The sequence below is a fragment of the Artemia sp. Qi Xiang Cuo genome, chromosome 14, assembly GCF_049724085.1.
Source record: "Artemia sp. Qi Xiang Cuo chromosome 14, ASM4972408v1, whole genome shotgun sequence".
In the NCBI taxonomy this organism is placed as follows: domain Eukaryota; kingdom Metazoa; phylum Arthropoda; class Branchiopoda; order Anostraca; family Artemiidae; genus Artemia; species Artemia sp. Qi Xiang Cuo.
This window is the reverse complement of record NC_142807.1, coordinates 56,547,189-56,563,251: the sequence shown is the minus strand read 5'-3', so window position 1 is coordinate 56,563,251 and position 16,063 is coordinate 56,547,189. Positions and strand designations below refer to the sequence as shown.

Genomic DNA, 16,063 nt, shown 5'->3' with positions numbered 1-16,063 from the left:
TACGATTATTCTGCCAGATATGCTAATCTTGCAACTGTGTGCAAATTTTGGTTGAAATATACCCGATTTTCCAAAATATCTTACAAGTTCATGAATATCAACTTTCTCAATAATTTTGATGAATAAATTTTATCAAATCAATAGTCTAGGCGAGATATAAATGGATATTGAAAAATTGATTTTTGTCAGTTATGAATTTTAGAATATTATACTCTAAGGCTGGTAATGACCATAAGAAGAGGGTACTTGTAATGAAAGCTTGGGCTAAAGTCTTAGAAGAAGTTGGAGTTGAACGTAAGATTAGTATGTCAATTTAGAGGGCTAGGCCTAATTTGAAAAATATAGGCCAGTTTGTTTCGTTTTGTACAGTATAACCTGGGTTCTGTACAAAAAGGCCTTCGTTGGGCATATTGGCTAAATATCTAGACTATCTTTGGACAGTGTGATTCTAGCAATGGTACTTTCGAGGGTACTTGTCTATTATATAAAACACACTCGAGAAGGGAATTTTGGTTGATGCTAGTGAAAAAAAATATGATGAAACAATCTACAGTAACAAATGGTATTTTACTTTTAGAAAACCACGTTTTGACATGCAAATTGACAGTTTTCCACCATGGCCTAGTGTTACACTTAAAAAAATGCTGCTTCTCGTACGAGTACAGAGTCATGGTGTGTCCATTGACGCATTGTTTGGTTTTGGTCAACAACCCTTTTTCCTGGAAAAATATAATTGCTTGTTCTTTGGTCCTTGGCATATCCCAAATCCTAATTTTAACATCCATACTCAGACACTATATTCTATCACTAGTTAAAGCAAACTAACCAATGTCCTCAAGAATCTCGTTAATAATGAACTAAAATGTACTAGATCAAGAAACGCGTTAATAATGATCTTTTCTTTGTCTTTGAGACGGTCAGCCGACGCCAAACTTCCCAATTTAATAATTCAGAAATGACCTTCACAATTTTGCTAATAAAGTATTCTATTTTCAGCATATTTTATTGTCACCAAACTTCACTTCTTGAGTGTGTTTTATATAATATAGAAGTACCCTTGTGCAAGGCAGTGTCCTCGATTTTTTTTTTTTGGGGGGGGGGGGTACTCAGGTTTTTTTCGGGGGGGGGTTACACAAAAAACCTCAAAAAATGCATGAAAAATTTGTTTATATCTATTTCTTACGTTCTTACGAGTCAGACAAACATTTCAGGGGGGGGGGGTTCAAACCCCCCTAACCCTTCCCCTGGGCACGGCCTTGCCGAGAACACAATTTAAAAAACTGGAATATACCCTTTGATTTCTCACTTACAGCTATTTATAAATGACATCATTACTAACATTTTTGATGCATCCCAGTCCCTTACCCTAACAAGGCAAAATATAGGCCTTTCCCTAGGCTATTTAAAAAAGCTGAATTAATATGATATTTTTTTCAAATTAGCTTTATTGATGTTCCAATCTAGTTATTCGTACAAAATAAGCTTAAAAAGATAATAGCAAACCCATAAAATCAGTGAAATTTTGTATATTGCCCAGGCTTACCCGGTTAAGTAGAGGGTTAATGATAACGTGCATTACAAAGGATATTTGGAAAACTTCGGATGTTTATATTAAATACTTACATTTTCAGTAACGTTAATTTTTGCCAAAAAATTAGACACAAATAAATTGTCTAGTATAACGCCCTATAATAATTATTGCGTTAACTTGGGAATTTTGTGTCCGATTTTTTAATACAATTTATTTGTATACGAGAACCCAGTTTTTTTTTGTTTTTTTTTTAAGTTTACAAAGTTTTAGTGTCAGTTCAACAAAGAAATGAAAATTATCAACGATATAAAACTGTAATTAGAATCATTAAAATATTATTTAGCTACAATCAACAGTGATGAGGAAATCTTTCTTTTAGAATATGAATCAAGAAGAAGCTTCAAATCTTGGAATCCTAAATAATTCATATTTTAGCTTAGAGTCAGCGCATGGCAACCCTGCATATGATGAAGTATCTTTTGATGGGTTATCTTCAAACCACTCTGGGCCACTCAACATTAAGGGTGAAACGAGTGACGAACCATTGACCTTGAAAAAGGATGAGCAATGGTATGAATCAAACTTGGTGACTTTTTCTCAGTGTGATTCAGAACTCGAAACTGCTATTAATCCTAATATGGTTTTGCTGCCCAAATCAAAAGAGAATAAATGTTCTGGATCGTTGCTTATGAATTGCGAACAAGATGAGGTGAATCCAGGTCAAAATAAGCCAAGTTGTAGTTATTCTTGCTTAGTAGCTATAGCCTTGCTCAACAGTGAAAGAGGTTATTTGGACGTAAATGGTATTTACGATTTTTTAAGGTTGGTTGTTATTTAATTTTATAATTGTTGACACAATATTATTGAATTGCTAGATAGCTATATAGTTCTGTTCCTACTGGAAAAAATTTTATGTCCCAACTTCATTATATAAAATGGGCTAATGTAAAGAAAATAAAGTTTTTATGATGAAAGTAAAGAGCAAAATTAAAACTTAAAACAAGCAAAAGTTATGGCTTTGCAAACTATGCAATGTATATCTGTTTATCTAACTCGTGATAATTCCCTGCATCTGTTGAATTATGCAAACGTGGTACTTTACTGAAAACACAAAACAATATATTATCTTATTACAGTAGAAGTATAACCACTTTAGGTTATTTTTTACTGTAGAAAAATGAATTAATGAATGATGTTTTTAAATGGTTTCCCATTTGCTTAATTTGATATAACTTCTGCAAAATAGGTCAATTCCAATGATTGGCTCTAATTTAAGTTCTAACTGGGATATTTGATGTTCACTTATACAAAAACTTCAAGTGAACTTCAGATATGTATATCATAGCTTGAATTCATCGCTGTAATAGGCAGAAGTTACTAATTCGTAGAAGTTATACTTCTAAAATTTTATAATTTTATAATTATAAATAAATTGATTTTTAATTTCATTGCTTATTGTGACTTTATTTAATTCTTTTTTCATTTTAATTTTTAATTTTAGTTTAAAATTTTAGTTGCTAGCTGCCGTAATGATATTGCTGCTGACAAGACCAATGATTTATTTATAAAGTAATCCTGTTATACTGCACTAATATATGCTAAATATATTTTTTGATAAAATAATATCTTAATAACAATAATATCTTCTAATAAAACTACAATAAAATAATACTTATTATTGTGACTTTTGAAAATATTTAGAATGTATGCTAATAATAGCTGATATTATGGCTTGTGAGACTACAGTATTCATTTTCTGCCGGCTGCTTAAGGATTTCTCTGCCCCTGGAAAAATATCCTCTTTTTTGTGAATTTTGTGCTTTCAGAAAAATGTTAGTTTTACGTGATTGTATAGACGTAGGGAATTGCCACACTTCAGTTTGTTTGAGCTAGTTTTTTTTATGTATGTTCCATAGATTTTTTGGGTTAATTTTCGCTTGTTTTTAATTAATAATAAATTCGACAAAAAGTTATTTGTGTAACCTACGTAATGATACAAAAAAGATCAGCGTAATTTTATGTTGAAATATAGTGTTAAACATTAGTTTTAATTCTGACCCCATTCGATCTTTGAGAAACATATATTGGTCAGCCCATTAAAGATAAGATTTATGCAGAGTTAACATACAAGTGTTCCGGGAAACAAAGTATACATATAATATATCCCAGATATAGGTATCCCAACCTAGGAAATAAGTATCCCAGATTGATTGATTGATTTCTGGGAAGTGGCTAAAGACAAACAATTACATTAACATCTAATTTAGTAATATGAATATATGTTGTAGGAAATGTTTTTTGATTTCTAAATAATCATGTCGCAAATCCCCGCTAAAGATTTTTTTGGCAATTGTACTTTTAGTTATTTTGACAATGAGAATAAAAGTTATTGTTTCCAAATTAGTGGTGGTTGCGTTTCTCATTAGACAGTTTAACAGAAAATATGTTTTTAGATCCCAGTTTTAAACAGCCATGGCTCGTTCTTTCCATGGCTGGATCTTCTGCTGTAGCCATGGAACCATATAAGACGGACGACACAACATTAATATCGATAATTTTTTAAAGAAGTCGTAAAAAAAAATTGATGCTATCAATATTGAAGTGGAAATCTATTAGATTTAAGGCTGACGCGCTAACCTTGAATACCACGAGACTACCTACTTTTTGGTCTTGTTCTTTTCAACCAATGATTCCAACCGCAAGAACACAACATTTTCAATAAAGGCGCAAGGTGGAGTTTTGAATGAAGGGCATTATAATCCTCCATTTCAGGGGTTTTGAACATAAATAGTAGCCTATACTAGCTATCTCAGAGTTTTCAATCCCTGGTATTTTGTTGCGTTGGGGCCAAAATTGATGTTTTTATAAAAAAAAGAAGCCTACTTTTTTGTGGCATGATTTTTTTCGTAACTTATAGAAACGCCAATATTTTTATGTCCGTTCAAATGAACCCTATCATGATAATCCATGACATCCAGTTAGATTTGATCTCCCCTGGGAAAAAGAAAAAGTACGGAGTATCTAACCCTATACCGTAGGATGATCGACCATGCAAAATTAAATGGCTTTCTCAAAATTTACACTGGGTTTCGCCGTGGCTTTTTGGCCCTGTTCAGACTAAATTAGATGTTTGGCAGCATTTGATTGTAAATTTTACGATTCAGTGCCTTTTAAAGGGACAAAACCGGTTGGAAGACATTCAAGTGCCTTGCGTCCCTGTGCGCCTCTAGGGCTCAATAAGGCATTAGATAAAAATTTGAGATACCCATTTTAATCAGAACGTTTGCAAGACAATTCATTAGAAAGACATGTTTTACGTTTTACGACAATTCATTAGAAAGACATGTTGACTCATGATTGTTCAGGGATCATATATGCTGTGGTATTAAATGATCCAATGATCAAAACTAAAGCTAAAAACTAAGTGCCTGTTTCACATATCCCGGTGCCAGTTTTTGCTAGTCCTTGTTGTCAGTTTCTATTCAATCAAATTTGGCATTAAAATATTTCTAATACCACTCTTTATAAGTGTTAGGCTAATATTGTAATGTGGTATCCTGAAATAAAATATAGGATATAGCTTCCATATTTAGTAAATGAATTTCTGTTTCCAATAGTTTCTATGAAAATTTTTTCCACGAAAGATTAGAGCTTCCCGGGATCTATGTTTTAAATATATTGTATCTACCTAAATAAGTGTTAAATGTATGAGTAGAATGGCCTTATTGAGTCGTGACCCCACACCATATATGGGCATAGCCTCCCTAGGGAGAAAGATTACGTAATGGGGTCAATGACCTCTTTTTCCAAGGTCGATTTATTTGATGTTTCTATGTGTAATAGCTCCGAGGCGAAGGTTGCACATGCGCATTGAATTCTAACGGGAACAATGTTATTGATCTAGGACTCGAGGGGGAAGTGAATTTCCGAGAAATTGATTGCATAATCGATTGGGAAAATTATTGATTCACGAAGAGGGAAATTAAGAAACAAACATGACTTCATTGTTGTTTGGTTAACCTAACCTGAGAACTTGATTTACATAATCGGCGGGGAAATTATTGATTCACGAAGGGGGAATTAAGAAACATTAAGGCTTCTTTGATCTGTGATTTACATAATCGCTCGGGGAAATTATTGATTCACGATGGGGGAATTATGAAAAAATCATGGCTTCATTCTTGTTTGGTTAGCTTAACCTGAGAAATTGATTTACATAATCGGCGGGGAAATTGTTGATTCACGAAGAGGGAATTAAGAAACATTAAGGCTTCTTTAATCTTTAGGCCTGAGGGATTTATTTATTATTGTTGTTTTTGGACAAGTGCATGCTAGGGGTGAATTAAGAAACATTAAGGCTTCTTTAATCTTAGGTCTGAGGGATAAACATTCTTTAGGTCAGAGAGAAAAATTAATATTCTATTTTTAAATAGGGCTTCATTGATCTTTAGTGTCAGGAATTATAATTGACATCACTTGTTATCTTGGAATTATGCGGGAGTCTAAAGAGATAGAAATTCTATTTTTAAATACGGCTTCACGGAGCTTCAAGTCGGAGAGGTAAATTGATATTCTAACGAAACCATAATAGTTTAGCTAGGAAAATTTATGAGATGAAGAGATTAACGTAGGAAAGGGTTTCCTATTAATTTGAAATGCGAAAGCACAGAGATGCCAATAACAAAGGAACACGCTGAATTTGCGTTTAGGGATTATTTGGGCGAAACCGTTTTAGACAGCTTATGGAACTATTTGGGCGAAACAGATAGAGACGTTGATTTAAAAGAAGATTTTTGAAGAGATTTTAGAAGAGAATTTAATGGTGAAACTCTGTGGTCGTTATAATACACAAGTTTCATTTGAACAGTGTTGTGAGGTCCTCTAACCCAACCCCAAAGGGTTCCAATCCTCCTACCCCAACCCCGAAGGAAGCCCCCGGTCCTCAAAGGCCCCCCAAGCTCCCAAAGGCCCTCCACCGGTCCCCAAATGTCCCCCAGGCCCCCAACTGCCCCCCCGGACACTCAAAGGCCCCCCAAGCTCCCAAAAGGGTCACCAGCGCCCCCAAAGGCGCACCCCAGACCCTCAACGGCCACCCCCGGGCCCCCCAAAGGCCCATCGAGTTCCCAAAAGACCAACGGGGTCCCAAAGGCCCTACACCGGTCACCAAATGTCCCCCAGGCCCCCAAGGGCCCTCCCTGTGCCCCAAAGGCCCTCCCCCGGCCCCCTCCTCCTTCTCCCACATCCTCCCTCCTCCTCCTCCCACCTCCTCCTCCTCCTCCTCCTCCCACCACCTCCTCCTCCTCCCCCTCCCTCCTCCTCCCCCTCCTCCCCCTCCTCCTCCTCCTCCTCCCACCTCCTCCTCCTCCTCCTCCCACCTCTTTCCCCCTCCCCTCCCCCTCCCATTCCCTCCCCATTTTTTATACTTTTTTTGTGCATTGAGACACAGAACGACCCCCTCCCACCGGCCCCTCCCCCTCCAAAGGTCTGATTTTTTCAAAGTTAATTTTGAATTTCGTTAGTTGAAATGCAATAGTTGGTATATTTAAGTAGTGTTTGGTTGTGGTTTACCTTTTAACACATAAATTTTATTTATTTTTCAAAGTTCATTTTGAATTTCTTTAGTTGAAATGCAAGAGTTGGAATATTTTAGTAGTGTGATGTTGAAGTTTACTCTGTCACAGTTACATTCCCTTAATTTTTCAAAGTTCATTTTGAATTTCTTTCGTTGAAATGCAAGAGTTGGAATATTTCACTAGTGTTTGGTTGTGGTTTACCATGTCACAGTTACATTAACTTAATTTTTCATAGTTCATTTTGAATTTATTTCGTTGAAATGCAAGAGTTGGAATATTTCAGTAGTGTTTGATTGTGGTTTACCTTGTCACAGTTAAATTTTCTTGATTTTTCAAAGTTCATTTTGAATTTGTTTCGTTGAAATGCAAGAGTTGGAATATTTCAGTAGTGTATGGTTATGGTATACCTTGTCAAAGTTACATTTTCTTGATTTTCCAATGTTCATTTTGAATTTCTTTCGTTGAAATGCAAGAGTTGGAATATTTCGGTAGTGTTTGGTTGTGGTTTACCCTGTCACAGTTACATTTTCCTGATTTTTCAAAGTTTATTTTGAATTTCTTACATTGAAATGCAAGAGTTGGAATATTTCAGTAGTGTTTTGTTGTGGTTTACCTTGTCATAGTTAAATTTTCTTTATTTTTCAAAGTTAATTTTGAATTTCTTTCTTTGATATTTAAGAGTTAGAATATTTAAGTTGTGTTTTGTTGTGGTTTACCGTGTCACAAGTACATGTTCTTTATATATCAAAGATCATTTTGAATTTCTGTAGTTGACATTAAAGAGTTGTAATATTTCAGTAGTGTTTGGTTGTCATTTACATTGTCACAGTTACATTTTCTTGATTTTTAAAAGTTCATTTTTAATTTCTGTTGTTGAAATACAAGAGTTGGAATATTTCACTAGTGTTTGGTAGTGGTTTACCTTGTCACAGTTACATTTTCTCGATTTTTCGAAGTTAATTTTGAATTTTTTCATTGTAATTCAAGAGTTGGAATAGTTCAGTAGTGTGTGTTTGTGGTTTAACTTGTAAAGGTTACATTTTCTTTATTTTTAAAAGTTAATTTTTAATTTCTTTTGTTGAAATGCAAGAGTTGGAATATTTCAGTAGTGTTTGGTTCTGGTTTACCTTGTCACAGTTACATAATCTTGATTTTTCAATGTTCATTTTTAATTTCCTTCGTTGAAATGCAAGAGTTGGAATTTTTCATTAGTGTTTGGTTGTGGTTTACCTTGTCACAGTTACATTTTCTTGATTTTTCAAAGTTCATTTTGGATTTCTTTCGTTGAAATGCAAGAGTTGGAATATTTCAGTAGTGTTTGGTTGTGGTTTACCTTGTCACAGTTACATTTTCTTGATTTTTCAAAGTTCATTTTGAATTTCTTTCATTGAAATGCAAGAGTTGTAATATTTTAGTGGTGTTTGGTTTACCTTGTCACAGATACATTTTCTTGATTTTTCAAAGTTCATTTTGAATTTCTTTCATTGAAATGCAAGAGTTGGAATATTTCAGAAGTGTTTGGTTATAGTTTACCTTGTCACAGTTACATTTTCTTGATTTTTCAAAGTTCATTTTGAATTTCTTTTGTTGAAAAGCAAGAGTTGGAATATTTCAATAGTGTGTTGTTGTAGTTTACCTTGTCACAGTTACATTTTCTTGATTTTTCAAAGTTCATTTTGAATTTCTTTTGTTGAAATGAAAGAGTTGGAATATTTCAATAGTGTTTGGTTGTGGTTTACCTTGTCACAGTTACATTTTCTTAATTTTTCAAAGTTCATTTTGAATTTCTTTCGTTGAAATGCAAGAGTTGGAATATTTCAGTAGTGTTTCGTTATGTTTTACCTTGTCACAGTTACATTTTCTTGATTTTTCAAAGTTCATTTTGAATTTCATTCGTTGAAATGCAAGAGTTGGAATATTTCAGTAGTGTTTGGTTGTGGTTTACCGTGTCACAGTTACATTTTCTTGATTTTTAAATGTTAATTTTGAATTTCTTTCGTTGAAATGCAAGAGTTGGAATATTTCAGTAGTGTTTGGTAGTGTTTTACCTTGTCACAGTTACATTTTCTTTATTTTTCAAAGTTCATTTTGAATTTCTTTCATTGAAATGCAAGAGTTGGAATATTTCAGTAGTGTTCGGTTATGGTTTACATTGTCACACTTACAATCTCTTGATTTTTCAAAGTTTATTTTGAATTTCTTTCGTTGAAATGCAAGAGTTGGAATATTTCAGTTGTGTTTCGTTGTGGTTTACCTTGTCACAGTTACATTTTCTTGATTTTTCAAAGTTCATTTTGAATTTCTTTCGTTGAAATGGAAGAGTTGGACTAATTAAGTAGTGTTTTGTTTTTTTTTACATTTTAACATTTACATTTTACTTATTTTTCAAAGTTCATTTTTAATTTATTTCTTTGTAATGCAAGAGTTGGAATATTTCAGTAGTGTTTGGTTGTGGTTTACCTTGTCACAGTTACATTCTCTTGATTTTTCAAAGTTCATTTAAAATTTATTTAGTTGAAATGCAAGAGTTTGAATATTTCAGTAGTGTTTGGTTGTGGTTTACCTTGTCAAAGTTACATTTTCATGATTTTTCAAAGTTAATTTTGAATTTATTTCATTGAAATGCAAGAGTTGGAATATTTCAGTTGTGTTTCGTTGTGGTTTACCGTGTCACAGTTACATTTTCTTGATTTTTCAAAGTTCATTTTGAATTTATTTCGTTGACATGCAAGAGTTGGAATATTTCAGTAGTGTTTGGTTGTGGTTTACCTTGTCACAGTTACATTTTCTTGATTTTTCAAAGTTTATTTTGAAATTATTTCGTTGAAATGCAATAGTTGGAATAATTAAGTAGTTTTTGGTTGTGGTTTACCTTGTCAGAGTTACATTCTCTTGATTTTTCAAAGTTCATTTTGAATTTCTTTCATTGAAATGCAAGAGTTGGAATATTTCAGTAGTGATTGGTTGTGGTTCACCTTGTCACAGATACATTCTCTTGATTTTTCAAAGTTCATTTTGAACTTCTTTCGTTGAAATGCAAGAGTTGGAATATTTCAGTAGTGTTTGGTTGTGGTTTACCTTGTCATGGTTAAATTTTCTAAATTTTTCAAAGTTAATTTTGAATTTATTTCGTTGAAATGAAAGATTTGTAATATTTCAGTTGTGTTTCGTTTTGGTTTACATTGTCAAAGTTACATTTTATTGATTTTTACAAAGTTCATTTTGAATTTCTTTCGTTGAAATGCAAGAGTTGGAATATTTCAGTAGTGTTTGGTAGTGGTTCAAAGTTAATTTTGAATTTCTTTTGTTGAAATGCAAGAGTTGGAATATTTCAGTAGTGTTTGCTTGTGGTTTACCTTGTCACAGTTACATTTTCTTGATTTTTCAAAGTTCATCTGAATTTCTTTAGTTGAAATGCAAGAGTTGGAATATTTCAGTAGTGTTTGGCCGTGGTTTAACGTTTCACAGTTACATTTCATTGATTTTTCAAAGTTCATTTTGAATTTATTTCATTGAAACGCAAGAGTTGGAATATTTCAAAAGTGGTTAGTTGTGGTTTGCCTCGTCACAGTTACATTTTCTTGATTTTTCAAAGTTCATCTTGAATTTCTTTCATTGAAATGCAAGAGTTGGAATATTTCAGTAGTGTTTGGTTGTAGTTTACCTTGTCACAGTTACATTTTCTTGATTTTTCAAAGTTCATTTTGAATTTTTTCGTTGAAATGCAAGCGTTGGAATATTTCAGCAGTGTGTTGTTGTAGTTTAACTTGTCACAGTTACATTCCCTTAATTTTTCAAAGTTCATTTTGAATTTCTTTCGTTGAAATGCAGGAGTTGGAATATTTCAGTAGTGTTTGGTTGTGGTTTACCTTGTCACAGTTACATTTTCTTAATTTTTCAAAGTTCATTTTGAATTTCTCTCGTTGCAAAGCAAGAGTTGGAATATTTCAGTAGTGTTTCGTTGTGGTTTACCTTGTCACAATTACATTTTCTTGATTTTTCAAAGTTCATTTTGAATTTATTTCATTGAAATGCAAGAGTTGGAATATTTCAGTAGTGTTTGGTTGTGGTTTACCTCGTCACAGTTACATTATCTTGATTTTTCAAAGTTCATTTTGAATTTTTTTCGTTTAAATGAAAGAGTTGGAATGTTTTATAAGTGTTTGGTTGTGGTTTACATTGTCACACTTACATTTTCTTGATTTTTCAAAGTTCATTTTGAATTTCTTTCGTTCAAATGCAAGAGTTGGAATATTTTTTAGTAGTGTGATGTTGTAGTTTACTCTGTCACAGTTACATTCCCTTAATTTTTCAAAGTTCATTTTGAATTTCTTTCGTTGAAATGCAAGAGTTGGAATATTTCACTAGTGTTTGGTTGTGGTTTACCATGTCACAGTTACATTCCCTTAATTTTTCAAAGTTCATTTTGAATTTCTTTCATTGAAATGAAATAGTTGTAATATTTCAGTAGTGTTTGGTTGTGGTTTACATTGTCACAGTTACATTTTCTTGATTTTTCAAAGTTCATTTTGAATTTCTTTAGATGAAATGCAAGAGTTGGAATATTTCAGTAGTGTGATGTTGTAGTTTACTCTGTCACAGTTACATTCCCTTAATTTTTCAAAGTTCATTTTGAATTTCTTTCGTTGAAATACAAGAGTTGGATTATTTCAGGAGTGTTTTGTTTTTTTTTCCCTTGTCGCAGTTACCTCCGCTTTATTTTTCATAGTTCATTTGAATTTCTTTCGTTGAAATGAAAGAGTTGGAATATTTCTGTAGTGTTTGATTGTGGTTTAAATTGTCACAGTTAAATTTTATTGATTTTTCAAAGTTCATTATTTATTTATTTATTTGAAATGCAATAGTTGGAATATTTAAGTAGTGTATGGTTATGGTATACCTTGTCAAAGTTACATTTTCTTGATTTTTCATTGTTCATTTTGAATTTCTTTCGTTGAAATGCAAGAGTTGGAATATTTCGGTAGTGTTTGGTTGTGGCTTACCCTGTCAAAGTTACATTTTCCTGATTTTTCAAAGTTTATTTTGAATTTCTTTCATTGAAATGCAAGAGTTTGAATATTTCAGTAGTTTTTGGTTGTGGTTTACCTTATCATACTTACATTTTCGTGATTTTTAAAGTTCATTTTGAATTTCTGTCGTTGAAATGTAAGAGTTGGAATATTTCAGTAGTGTTTGGTTGTGGTTTACCTTGTCACACTTACATTTTCTTGATTTTTCAAAGTTCATTTTGAATTTCTTTCGTTGAAATGCAAGAGTTGGAATATTTCACTAGTGTTTGGTTGTCGTTTACCGTGTCACAGCTACATTTTCTTGATTTTTCAAAGTTCATTTTGAATTTCTTTCGTTGAAATACAAGAGTTGGAATATTTCACTAGTGTTTGGTAGTGGTTTACCTTGTCACAGTTACATTTTCTTGATTTTTAGAAGTTCATTTTGAATCTTTTCATTGAAATGCAAGAGTTGGAATATTTAAGTAGTGTTTGGTTGTGGTTTATCTTGTCACGTTTACATTTTCTTGATTTTTCAAAGTTCATTTTGAATTTCTTTCGTTGAAATGCAAGAGTTGGAATATTTCAGTAGTGTTTTGTTGTGGTTTACCTTGTCACAGTTACATATTCGTGATTTTTCAAAGTTAAATTTGAATTTCTTTCGTTGAAATGCAAGAGTTGGAATGTTTCAATAGTGTTTGGTTGTGGTTTACCTTGTCAAAGTTACAATTTCTTGATTTTTCAAAGTTCATTTTGAATTTCTTTCTTTGAAATGCAAGAGTTGGAATATTTCATTAGTGTATGGTTGTGGTTTACCTTGTCACAGTTACATTTTCTTGATTTTTCAAAGTTCATTTTGAATTTCTTTCATTGAATTGCAACAGTTGGAATTTTTTAGTGGTGTTTGGTTTACCTTGTCACAGATACATTTTCTTTATTTTTAAAAGTTCATTTTGAATTTCTTTCGTTGAAATGCAAGAGTTTGAATATTTCAGTAGTGTTTGGTTATAGTTTACCTTGTCACTGTTACATTTTCTTTATTTTTCAAAGTTCATTTTGAATTTCTTTTGTTGAAAAGCAAGAGTTGGAATATTTCAATAGTGTGTTGTTGCAGTTTACCTTGTCACAGTTATATTTTCTTGATTTTTAAAAGTTCATTTTGAATTTATTTTGTTGAAATGCAAGAGTTGGAATATTTCAATAGTGTTTGGTTGTGGTTTACCTTGTCACAGTTACATTTTCTAAATTTTTCAAAGTTCATTTTGAATTTCTTTCGTTGAAATGCAAGAGTTGGAATATTTCAGTAGTGTTTCGTTATGGTTTACCTTGTCACAGTTACATTTTCTTGATTTTTAAAAGTTCATTTTGAATTTCATTCTTTGAAATGCAAGAGTTGGAATATTTCAGTAGTGTTTGGTTGTGGTTTACCGTGTCACAGTTACATTTTCTTGATTTTTAAAGGTTAATTTTGAATTTCTTTCATTGAAATGCAAGAGTTGGAATATTTCAGTAGTGTTTGGTAGTGGTTTACCTTGTCACAGTTACATTTTCTTTATTTTTCAAAGTTCATTTTGAATTTCTTTCATTGAAATGCAAGAGTTGGAATATTTCAGTAGTGTTCGGTTGTGGTTTACCTTGTCACACTTACACTCTCTTGATTTTTCAAAGTTCATTTTGATTTTCTTTCGTTGAAATTCAAGAGTTGGAATATTTCAGTTGTGTTTAGTTGTGGTTTACCTTGTCACAGTTACATTTTCTTGATTTTTCAAAGTTCATTTTGAATTTGTTTCGTTGAAATGCAAGAGTTGGAATATTTCAGTAGTGTTTGGTTGTGGTTTACCTTGTAACAGTTAAATTTTCTTTATTTTTCAAATTTCATTTTGAATTTATTTCTTTGAAATGCAAGAGTTGGAATATTTCAGTAGTGTTTGGTTGTGGTTTACCTTGTCACATTTACATTCTCTTGATTTTTCAAAGTTCATTTCGAATTTCTTTCGTTGAAATGCAAGAGTTAGAATATTTCAGTAGTGTTTGGTTGTGGTTTACCTTGTCACAGTTACATTTTCCTGATTTTTCAAAGTGCAAGAGTTGGAATATTTCAGTTTTGTTTCGTTGTGGTTTACCTTGTCACAGTTACATTTTCTTGATTTTTCAAAGTTCATTTTGAATTTCTTTCGTTGACATGCAAGAGTTGGAATATTTCAGTAGTGTTTGGTTGTGGTTTACCTTGTCACAGTTACATTTTCTTGATTTTTCAAAGTTTATTAGGAATTTTTTTCGTTGAAATGCAAGAGTTGGAATATTTCAGTAGTGTTTGGTTGTGGTTTACCTTGTCAGAGTTACATTCTCTTGATTTTTCAAAGTTCATTTTGAATTTCTTTCATTGAAATGCAAGAGTTGGAATAGTTCAGTTGTGTTTGGTTGTGGGTCACCTTGTCACAGTTACATTTTCTTGATTTTTCAAAGTTAATTTTGAAATTCTTTAGTTGAAATGAAAGAGTTTGAATATTTCAGTTGTGTTTGGTTGTGGTTTACCTTGTAATGGTTAAATTTTCTTAATTTTTCAAAGTTAATTTTTAATTTATTTAGTTGAAATTAAAGATTTTTAATATTTAAGTTGTTTTTCGTTGTGGTTTACCTTGTCACAGTTACATTTTCTTGATTTTTACAAAGTTCATTTTGAATTTCTTTCGTTGAAATTCAAGATTTGGAATATTTCAGTAGTGTTTGGTAGTGGTTCAAAGTTCATTTTGAATTTCTTTTGTTGAAATGCAAGAGTTGGAATATTTCAGTAGTGTTTGCATGTGGTTTACCTTGTCACAGTTATATTTTCTTGATTTTTCAAAGTTCAAATGAATTTATTTACTTGAAATTTAAGAGTTGGTATATTTAAGTAGTGTTCGGCTGTGATTTTTCAAAGTTCATTTTGAATTTCTTTCATTGAAACGCAAGAGTTGGAATATTTCAGTAGTGTTTAGTTGTGGTTTACCTTGTCACAGTTACATTTTCTTGATTTTTCAAAGTTCATCTTGAATTTCTTTCATTGAAATGCAAGAGTTGGAATATTTCAGTAGTGTTTGGTTGTAGTTTACCTTGTCACAGTTACATTTTCTTGATTTTTCAAAGTTCATTTTGAATTTTTTCGTTGAAATGCAAGAGTTGGAATATTTCAGCAGTGTGTTGTTGTAGTTTACCTTGTCACAGTTACATTCCCTTAATTTTTCAAAGTTCATTTTGAATTTCTTTCGTTGAAATGCAAGAGTTAGAATATTTCAGTAGTGTTTGGTTGTGGTTTACCTTGTCACAGTTACATTTTCTTAATTTTTCAAAGTTCATTTTGAATTTCTCTCGTTGCAATGCAAGAGTTGGAATATTTCAATAGTGTTTGGTTGTGGTTTACCTTGTCACAATTACATTTTCTTGATTTTTCAAAGTTCATTTTGAATTTCTTTCATTGAAATGCAAGAGTTGGAATATTTCAGTAGTGTTTTGTTGTGGTTTACCTTGTCACAGTTACATTCTCTTGATTTTTCAAAGTTCATTTTGAATTTCTATCTTTGAAATGCAAGAGTTGAAATGTTTCAGAAGTGTTTGGTTGTGGTTTACCTTGTCACACATACATTTTCTTGATTTTTCAAAGATCATTTTAAATTTCTTTCGTTGAAATGCAAGAGTTGGAATATTTCAGTAGTGTTTGGTTATGGTTTACCTTGTCACAGTTACATTTTCTTGAGTTTTCAAAGTTCATTTTGAATTTCTTTCATTGAAATGCAAGAGTAGGAATATTTCAGTAGTGTTTGGTTGTGGTTTACCTTGTCACAGTTACATTTTCTTGATTTTTCAAAGTTCATTTTGAATTTCTTTCGTTGAAATGCAAGAGTTGGAATATTTCAGTAGTGTTTGGTTGTGGTTTACCTTGTCACAGTTAAATTTTCATGATTTTTCAAAGT

The 16,063-nt window shown here is 32.0% G+C and overlaps 1 protein-coding gene across 2 annotated transcripts in view; it reads left to right on the top strand.

Annotated features, from left to right (window-relative positions):
• Nucleotides 1-16,063, top strand: part of LOC148944665 (fork head domain transcription factor slp1-like) — a 98,683-nt gene that overhangs the window by 40,501 nt on the left and 42,119 nt on the right. For both annotated transcript variants that reach the window (XM_089100361.1, XM_089100362.1), the window contains one exon: nucleotides 1,911-2,353. In XM_089100361.1, the coding sequence (XP_088956487.1) occupies nucleotides 1,914-2,353 (440 nt within the window). In that variant the 5' untranslated portion in view covers nucleotides 1,911-1,913. The remainder of the gene's footprint in view (nucleotides 1-1,910; nucleotides 2,354-16,063) is intronic.